The sequence below is a fragment of the Petaurus breviceps genome, unplaced genomic scaffold, assembly GCF_028583685.1.
Source record: "Petaurus breviceps papuanus isolate PSGF00001 unplaced genomic scaffold, PetGlider_PUasm1.0 454, whole genome shotgun sequence".
NCBI classification, from domain to species: domain Eukaryota; kingdom Metazoa; phylum Chordata; class Mammalia; order Diprotodontia; family Petauridae; genus Petaurus; species Petaurus breviceps.
The window spans coordinates 1,051,325-1,061,531 of NW_027186342.1; the positions used below are offsets into that span (position 1 = coordinate 1,051,325).

At 45.8% G+C, this 10,207-nt stretch overlaps 1 protein-coding gene across 1 annotated transcript; it reads right to left on the bottom strand.

The window, feature by feature from the left end:
* Nucleotides 1–200: 200 nt before the first annotated feature.
* KRT78 (keratin 78) lies at nt 201–9,897 on the bottom strand. The gene is made up of 10 exons (XM_069101164.1): nt 9,645–9,897; nt 8,619–9,125; nt 7,814–8,034; nt 6,839–6,899; nt 5,704–5,799; nt 4,213–4,377; nt 3,630–3,755; nt 1,428–1,648; nt 1,099–1,133; nt 201–986 (listed from the first exon to the last, which is right to left on the bottom strand). Exons 2-10 carry the CDS (start codon nt 9,009–9,011, stop codon nt 769–771), a joined length of 1,536 nt encoding a protein of 511 aa, XP_068957265.1. The 5' UTR covers nt 9,012–9,125; nt 9,645–9,897; the 3' UTR covers nt 201–768.
* Between the last annotated feature and the right edge of the window lie 310 nt (nt 9,898–10,207).

A 10,207-nucleotide genomic window follows, 5' to 3' on the forward strand; every position in this document is an offset into this window, starting at 1 on the left:
ATTTCAAACTAGGAGTAACCTCAGACATCATGTCACAACTTCTTCATTTTACACATGAGAAAACGATGACCCAGTTGTCCAAGGTCATAAGGGTAACATGGATTTGAACCTTAGTTCTCAGAGTAAGGGTACTTTCCACTATGCAGCAATATGTCCCTTCCCCAGGACCTCAGAATTCTTGAGGGAAAAAACCAAGCAGATTTTCAGGAATGGGAAACAAACTTTATTGTTGTTCTAGAATCTCAGATCCTTGGATTTAAAGTTGTGGGCTCACAGAATTTAGAGACAGAAGGGACTTTATCTAGTCTAACCCTTTCATTTTGAGATAATGAAGCTGAAGCCCAGAGAGGTTAAAAAACTGACCCAAGGTCATCTAGTAAGTGGCAGAGCTGGGATTTGAACACAAATCCTTCAAATCCAGTGCTCTCTCCACCTTGTTAGGCAGCCACTCAGAAGAGCACAGTTCCGGTCTTAGTTCTAACTTTTAGTAGTTATGTGACCTTAGGAAAATCAGTAAAATCTCTGATCAGCCTTTTCCTCATCATTAAAGTAGGTAAACAATATTTGCACTACATGACTCATAGAGACATTGTGAGGAAAGTGAAACGATAAAAATGTGAGCTTCTATTGTTTGTGAGAAAGAAAAAGATTCATCAATGTCTGGATCTATGTGTATTGGAGGAAACATGAAAAGGACCAAGTTGGTTAGGGAGGGATAGCTCTGGATTGTGGAACTCTGGGTTTGTCTTTTGGGATGCACCCTGCCATTCAGTATGTGATGGTCTTCAAAGTTGACATGGTTGTCTTCTTCAAGATGGTGCCAGTGACAGAACCTGAACTGGACCTGGAGAAGCTGGCACCAGAAGCAGAGGTGGAGCCAGAACCAGAGCCTCTGACTAAGTGCGTGCCTCCAACCACAACACTGGAACAGCCGAACCCAGAATTCCCACATCCTCCAGAGCTGGTGGTACCTCCACCAACCACAGCTACAAAGGAAGGTGTATCATTAATAATACTAGGACTTCTTTTTTGCCTCCCTTGGAGGGCCAGAGCAACACCAAACCACCTGCCCCCTCCCAGAAGTCAACCAGGACTCACAGATGCTGACGTTGTCAATGTATTCCCCAGACATCCTGTTGGAAAAAGGACAAGAGGAGGAAAATCTCAGTCAGCATCCACTGTATCCATCCCTTGGGGGCTCTGAGGTCTCTCTAAAGGCAACCAACCCACAGGGCAAGCAGAATTCCCAGTCCCAATTCATAATCAAGAGGAATTATGAATCCCTACCAAGAGGGGTAAGTCTGGATAGTGACTCAAAGTGGGTAAATGACCCAGGGCATGAGGGTAAGGATTTCACTGGAAGTTTCCTTATCAGATAAAGCATTGCTGTGAGATCATCCCAGGATCCTCAAGGCCCCAGAAGTCACCTGCACTCCTCGCCCTCCAGTAGTCTCCTGTAGGTGGCTATTTCCACATCCAGGGCCAGCTTGGTGCTTATCAGCTCCTGGTAGTCTCGGAGAAGGCTTGCCATGTCTTGCTTAGCTTTCTTAAGGGCGCCCTCTAAGTCCACCATCTTGGCTTGGGCATCCTTGAGGGCCTGTTCTCCACGTTGTTCAGCATCAGTGATGGCCGACTGGATTGTGGCATTCTAGGAGAGGAAAAGCTTTGGCTATAATAGCTCTATCACAGGATACTTTCCTCAGCCCACAATGCACTTGAAGATAAATTGGGTGTGTGCCAATTTCCCTTTCCTCGTGTGAGCAGTGAATTCCAAGATCAGAGACCTCAATTAATTTCCTCTACTTTATCTCAATCTTTGTCAGGGAGACAAGCCCAGCAACTTTCTATCTCCTTTTGAGTAGATAGGGACTTTCACCATAAGGGAGAAAAGGGGATTCAGGGAATACAATGAACACTGAGTGCATTTGACAGATTTTTAGAGACCTTAGGTTCAAATCTCAGTTCTGCCACTTTCTATGTAGGTGACCTTGGGCGCATGGCTTCAACCCTCTGACCCCTGGTTTTCTTCTGAAGTGGGGGTGATTAGAACACCCACACGATAAATCTCAAAGGGCTGTTGAAGGAATGTACTTTATAAATCATAAGGTGCTATAGAAATGTGAGTTGTTATTATGATGAATTCTCAAATGATTATCAGAGCAGAACAAAACATGAAGTTCACACCCAAGCAGTATTTGATTGATTAATTGAATGCACAGATTCTCTGCCATGTTCACATGGCAGAACTCAAAACTGCATTCTAAAGACACACTGAAGAATTTTAGCGTTGTCCAGTATTTGGGATTGACTGTGGCACGATGCCTCTCCATCAGGGTGGATATTTGAGGGCTGACTGTCTGAGAATTCAGAGAGTGGACTTATGGCCCAAAGTGCAATGATTTAGAGAAAAACTTTGCAAAGATTCTAAGCCAATATCCTAGGAATTCATAAACCCTAGGGTGGGATGAAAGAATTAAGTATTTTGGTTTAAAATATATTTCATTAAAGTTCATGCTAAGATGGATAAATCTATAGTAATTTCAAAACAACAAAGGAGTTAAGAAAGCAAAGAGGTGACCTTGTTAATAGCCATCATCTGCTCCTTGCCAAGGAGTATTATGCAATTAGTTGAGTGTATAGTAGGAAATGTGGAATTGTCTTAGGATCTCCTTGCCACATAACTGCTGTTGTTTATCCTTTGGACCAATAACATCAAGAAGGCTATGCCTTGACTTGCAAGTGAATTGAATTTAAGTGAAGGAAGTATATGCAAAGCCACCAGCCTTACTGTCTCCTCTGGAGTCATCTGGGTCCAGTGACAAGATATAGATCAGGATGACTGGAGATGGCCCTTAATACAGTGTAGATCTGGGTCTTTTTAAGATCTTTCCCAGGTGTCAGTTTGTGCAAGGCAATACCCATTCAGTGATTAAGGATAGGTAAGAAATGAGGCAAAAAAAACGACCTCTTTTACCTAGTCAAAAAAAAAATCAATCTAGGAGAGGAAGACCCCCAGGGTTTCTGGCCAAAATAAAAACAATTGCTATTTACACTCATTCTGAGCCATCAAAACCTAAAAATTACCAAGTGAGACTTGGGCTAGGACTGAATGTTAGCCAATCAGTGAGAACCAGAGGATTTGGATTTAAGACATGGTCAAGTAGCTCCATTTGAATTCCAACGGGCTTTATCAAAGCCTGGTTTTCCAATGTTGTATTTCAAGAAATCACAAATGAAACAACATGGGGCAAACAAGTTAATTGTCCCAGCTTATTTTTTTAAGATGGAATAAATAAGTAGGGAGGAAAAAAAAGAAATCTAACTCATAAACCCTAAGATATTTTGGAGGTTTCAGCAATCAAAATTTATATGCCCTTGGGCAGAGCATCCACAATTAAGGACATGATTCCCTAGCCGCATAACTACACCCTTAACCAATACACCAAGGGAAAGAGTTTAAATTCTCTGATTATACTCATTACTAATTAAAGGTTGAGTCCACTCATTTGGGGGACAATAGGAAGAGAAGCAGGAGATGAGGAGAGTAGGTTTTAGGGTCACAAAAGGCAGCAACTGGAAGAAGATCCTGAAGGAGAAGGAAAGTGTCTAGAGAACCCAGAAGAACTTACCTGATTCTTGACGTTGTCAATCTGATTTTGAAGTTTCTGAATTGCTTGGGTCAGTTCAGTAATTTGAATCTTGGTGTCTCTTATGCTTTCTCCATGTTTCTCGGCAGACATTTGAAGTTCCTGATACTGAATAAGGGAGCCAGAAAGGACACTATCACTCACTAGTGACCCCCATCCCCTCATTGACCCTGAGCACCCTGGATCTACCAACTTCTCCCCCTGTCCATGCCCATGATGCCCATTAATGGATTTAGGTAAGACTTCAATTCTCCCCTCCAGGAGCTATAAAAATGTGCATTCAAAGTTTGAGTCTCCTCAATGGGAGGACATTTAGGGGGCATTGAAGACCATCAGTTTCCCCTCTTCATCACAATCCCTAGACAGGAAGGGGACAAAGGCACCCTAACCCTCCTCCCCAGCACTACTCAGTAGGAGAATGATATCACATAGAATATATCCAGAAACCAAACTCTCAGAGTCATTCCTAACAGTATAGACCAGAGGACTGGGAAAAAGTTCAGATGACCTCTAGGTAGGAACTGCTGAGAGTGAATGGGAGAACAGACAATGGCAGGATAAAGACCTTAGTCTGGTACATGGCTTCAGCCTCTGCTTTGCTCCTCTGCGTAATAATCTCATACTGGGCTCGGATCTCTGAAATAATGCTGCCCAAGTCCAGGTATCTGTTATTGTCCATGGAAACAACCACTGATGTGTCATTGGTATGAGTCTGGAAATGACTGATCTCCTATAAGAAAGATGGTATTATCCTGAGCCCAAGTCCCTCCACCCAGGAACTCCAGAACCCTCAAAATTCCTTTTGAGCCTCCAGGCTGATAGGACGTTAGAGGTGTATAGAACTAATATCTACACACCTCTTAGATGCTCAGAATCACCACTGAGGGTAGGGCAGGACAGGGCCCAGCCAGGAACTGGACAGGGAGAGGTTATCAAGCTACACTAGTCATTAAAGACCAAAGAAAAGGAATGAGGATCCCGAGGGGCAAGGTAAAGACTGCTGGGAAAATTGAGAAGAGAGAACTAGGGTCACTGTAGAAGAATGGCACAGAAAGAAAAAGGAAACAAAAAAGCTCAGGGGGCAGTGAAGAAGATAGCTATAAGCTAGAACAATGGAAGGGGGAGGGGAGGAAAGAAGTATTTATTAAGAGTCAGACACTGTACTACATGCTTCAGAAACATTATCCCATTGGAGCCTCATTGAAATCCTGGGAAGCAGATTCCATTATTACCCCCTTTTACAATTGAGGAAACTGAGACAGATAAAGGTTAAGTGTCTTGCCCAGGGTCACATGGCTAATGTCTGAGGCCAGATTTGGACTCCAGGTCCAGTGCCCCATCTAACTAGTTCTGGAAGAGGATAGGGCTTGGGAGGCGACACTGGGAGAGAAAGGGGGGAAGGAGAGAAAGAGAGGGGCTGGTGAGATCCTAAGAAAGGAGGCTAGAAAGGTAAGGAATGGGGAGGGGAACTGAAGGGAAGAGGAAGGTGTAGAGAGGCAGGTCCTAGAAGGACACAAAGTGGGGAGATAGCCTCCACAGGAATAGGCCAGGAGCTGGGGGAAAAGGGACATGACTAGGGTCTAGCCCACTGGAGACTCTAGAGGAAAATGAGGGAAGAAGAGAGGAAAGGTTGTAAAAGGATAAGCAAATGATAGGGAAAACTGGGGCCAGGGGGACAGAGGCTTGGAAAAAAGACTGGATGGGAGGGTTCTGAAGCAATAGAGGATATTGGACCAGAGTAATAATATGCAGATTTGTTTAACGGGGGCATCAGTTCTTGGCCAGTCAGAAATATGGCAACAAAGGTGGCAGCTAGGTGGCACAGTGAATCGAGCACCAGCCTTGGAGTCAGGAGGACCTGAGTTCAAATCCGGCTTCAGACACTTAACACAAAACTAGCCGTGTGACCTTGGGCAAGTCACTTAACTCCAATTGCTCTACTCTCCCCCCTCCAAAAAGATAACACAACGCTCTTCCGACCCGCCCGCCCCCCCTCCTTTGGTCCACCCCCATCCCCCTCCTTGGGCCTTCTGCAGGCGCTTGGCTCAGTCCTCACTTCCTCGAACACACGTTTCAAAAAGCGGATCGTTTCTTGGAGAATATCCACCTTGCCTTGTAGTTCTATCTTGCTCATGTAAACGCCATCTACATCCTAGGGAAAAATAGAAGCAAAAGACCTCAGCTAACTGCTGCCAGGTCCTTTTCTCTAGCTGGCTATGTCACCACCCTTTTCTATCCTAGACTACAGATCTATCCCCAGTCTACAAAACCTGCCCTCATACTCTTTGCCGAACCATAGAGGAAAACACTGGGGTTGGGCACTGGGTGCCCCTCTTTCACAGCAATGACTTATACTCTCATCCCCCAAGAAGCCTTCTTTGATTTGTTTTGATTTGTTCTTTGAAGAACCAGCCAGTTCTTCTTAGATAATTCCTCTCTTCGTCTTCTAAGAACTGATCTCAACACACTTCTTCAGCAGCCCCTAGTTCTGTGTGTGTATATGTGTGAGTGTGTATGTCTAGGACTGCGTGTCCTGTTTCCCCCAGCAGCCTGGGAGCTCCCTGAGAGGCAGCACTCAAGTTGAAATTAAAACTCAGAAATGTAATGACTGTGTGACTCTGGGCAAGTCACTTAGCTTCTGTCTGCCTCAGTTTCCTCATCTGTAAAACTGGAATAACAATAGCGCCTACCTCCGAGGGCTGTTGTGAGTATCAAATGAAATAATATTTGTAAAGTACTTAACACAATGTCTAGCACATAGTAAGCACTATAGAAATATAAGTTGTTGGGGCGGCCAGGTGGCTCAGTGAGTAAGAGCACCAGCTCCAGTGTTGGGACGACCTGGAGATCAAATCCCCGGCTCGGACACTCAGCACCACACCCAGAAATAACTGTCCGTGTAACCTTGAGCAAGTTACTTAACCCCAATTGCTAAAAAAAAAAAAAAGAAAGAAATATAAGTTGTTGGGGGCGTCTAGGTGGTGCAGTGAATAGAGCACCAGCTCTAGAGTCAGGAGGACCTGGGTTCAAATCCAGCCTCAGACACTTGACACTTACTAGCTGTGTGACCTTGGGCAAGTCACTTAACCCCAATTGCCTTGCTTTCCCCCTTCAAAAAAAAGAAATGTAAGTTGTTATTTTTATTATTATCATCATTAGAGGGAGAGGAAATAACATTGGGTCATTCTTACCTTCTTGAGAATCACAAGGTCATTCTCAGCTGTGGGACGTTTGAGAGCCTCCTGTTCATACCTTTTAAATGAGAAGAAACAGGTCAAGGTACCACAGAGGTCATCCTATCCATTCCCCTGCCTCTACACTAGACTGTTCTGGTACAATCCTCTCTTCCTCCCCCCTCCCATTTAAACTCCACAGAACAGAAGACTCCAAACCCCCTTGTCTTTCCCAGGAAGTAGCTGCTTCCTAATGTTAAATCCAAGCCCCTCTTGTCCAGTCTGCCCAGTTCCCCTTTCAGAGGAAAGTTTAGCCAAGGAGCTGAAACTTTAACAGGGCCATGAATGAAGCTAGAGGTTAAGGGATGCCGCAGTGACCCTTCCTCCTCCCATCCTGACAACCAAATGGTCAGAATCTGAACTCCACTGACTCACAGTGGCTGAACAGGAATTTCTTGAGTTCACCAAGCTATTGGGAGAGGCAGTTTTGTGGGAAAAGCTTAGAACTAGGTCGATTTGCTTAGTTAATTCAGTCACGTCCAACTCTCCATGAACCCATTTGGGGGTTTCCTCAGCAAAGAGACTGGAGGGGTTTGCCGTTTCCTTCTCTAGCTTATTTTACAGATGGGGAAACTGAGTCAAACAGGGTTAAATGACTTGCCCAGAGTCACATAGCTAGTGTCTGAAGTCGGATGTGAACTCAGGAAGATGAGTCTTCCTGACTTCAGGCCCAGAACTCTATCCACTGTACCACTTAGCTTTCCTGGAACTAAGTGAGCTGAGTTCAAATCTTCATTTGGCTACTTTCTAACTAGGTGGTCTTGGGTGAGTAGCTTGACTCTGTGAACTCCAGTGTCTTCCTTTGTAAAACATAAAGTTGAGCCAGATGATGCCTGAGTTTCCTAGGCCCTATTATGACCCTTTCCTTCTGCTCATCTCCTTGGTGCCCCCAAGTAAAGAAGATTGGGGAGGGGTGAAGTTGCTTTTCCCTACTTGGTTTTGTAATCTTCCTCCTGCTCCTGACAAGTCTTCAGCTCTGAGGCCAGTGCCCCATGTTCCCCCTGGAGCTGCTCTAGTCGCCTCCTCAGCCTGGCTATATAGTCCTCAAAGACAGGGTCCAGGGTCTGGAGATGGCCACCTGTCACCTCCTTCTGGTCCTGCAAAAGCTTCCACTTGGTCTCCAGTACTTTGTTCTGCTGTTCCAGAAACCGAACCTGATGTGCAAACAGAAGGGTCTTGAAATTTCTCCAGGGTCAAGTACAGGCCTCCAACAGAGCCTCAGAATTGAAAATACACAACAGAGGGGAGAGATCTAGCCCTGTAGTCAGAAGACTGAAGCTTGCCACTTCTCAGCTGAGTGTCCTAGGGCAAGTCACTTTCTGGGGTCAGGTAAACTCCAGAGGCCTTTAGATGCTATATTCTGTGGCTGATCAGTCCAGTGCTTAAGTAAACAGAGCAAGTTTCTATTTTTATCTTTCTCCTCCTTTGGCAACTTACAGGGAATATTAGGGTCTTCTGAAGGGTTAATGGAAGTAGCACATCCTAGTATTGACTAACTATTTAACCAACCCCCACAGCCCTCCCCTGAAATGTCCAATAAGATTAAACGGCTTCTAAGGACATTGGGAGACATGACAGCTAGGTTTGTGGTGGGGGAGGGATTTTCTGACTTTGAAAGATGATTGGACAGGTCATGGAGAGAACCCAGAACCCCTCTCTCCTCAAAGATCTCCAAGCCTGGACCACTGTCTCTCTGGTGAAGATGCAGCTGTAAGGGATTGGATGTAATGACCCTCACCTTGTCAATGAAGGAGGCAAACTGGTCGTTGAGGGCTCTAATCTGCTGGGTCTCCTGAACCCGGACAGTTTGGAACTGAGGGTCAATCTCAATCTTGAGAGGACTCAGGAGATTCTGATTGATGGTGACCTCTTGGATGCCTCCTGGGGGACAAAGGCCAGCCCCGACCCCACCCTGCCCAAACTTCATCCCAAATCTGCCCCCTGACCCCCAGTTTCTCCCCCCTCTGCCAGAGATACCCCTGGACTCTCCCATGGAACCAAAGCTTCTGCTGCTGAAGCCACCAGCTCTCTTTGCTCCCCAGATGCCACCTCTACCCCAGTTCCCCACCCTGGCAGAGCAGGCAGAGCGGGCACTGAAGCCCCCATGGGCACCAAATGGCATACAGGACATGGTCAGGACAGATCCTCTCAGCAGCTTCAGACAGATAGACAGTCAGATGAGGTGAGTGAGTTCCTGCCCTGGGGCTGCAGCACGAGACTTTTATCCCCACCAACCGGGCTGGGCCTGGGAGAGCAGGATGGACCAGCATGATCTTGGCCTGACTATGTCTGTCACTCCCTTCCCCATCACCACCACCTCACACTGACCTGTCCTAAAACACACCCAGAGTCAATCATTCCCCAGCCCGAGACCCAGTCTTGCCATAAGCAGAACCCTGTCCTTCAGAGGAAAGAGGAGACATGGGAGCTGACCTCAGGGAACTTTCTTCCTAAAAGCAGAAATGAGGGTCCCAGGATACCCAGACAGAGAAACAATACAGAACTAGGGGAAGTCAGACAACTTGGGACATCAGTTAAGGATGAGATGAGATGAAAAGAGAATGGAGTAAGCAGAGAAAGGAGTGAATGGGGAATCAGAAAAGGCATCTGGCAAGGAGGAGGGGGAAAGAGAGAAAGGGGAAAAGGGAGGAGAAAAAAGAAAGAAAAAGAATGGGAAAGGGGGAGGGAAAAAAGGGGAGGGGCAACAGAAGAACCTATGTGAACTTAATAAAAGAAGGTGTGGGGAAGAGCAGGTTTGCCTTACCAGGGTGCACAGCCAAAGCCAAGTAGCTCCGGAAGGTGAGAAACTCCTCTGCCGAGCAAAGGAAAATGAATCTTGTAGGAGACTATTCTTGCCATCAAGATTGGGGTGTGGGAGGAGGGGGTCAGAAGGAGGCAGGGAGAGGCTAGAAAGTCATCCAGGCTACATGACACAACAAGGTTTGGGAATCAAACTGGGAAAAAAAAGAATTCCAAGTCCCTCCTCCCACCACCACCCAATCCATCAATCACAGTCCTTCCTGCACACGGACCAGGAATCTTTAGCCTCAGCTTCCAGGGAACAGGGTGTCTCCCTTTAACTTCATTAGCATGTAAGGGTCAATCCACTTAATGCCAATTATTATATTTTTGTGGCCAAGCAATACCCCAGGCTGCAAGGCACACCCAGGTATTGAAATGAAGTGTTCTCAAGGGGAACATCTCTTTCTAAACCTCTCAGCATCTTAAAAAATCTGGGGTTTTCAGAGAAAAAGAACAGGTAGCTAGGCAAGACACATTCATTAAGTGCTCACTATATGCACTGGTGGCAAAAATATAAGAAAAATA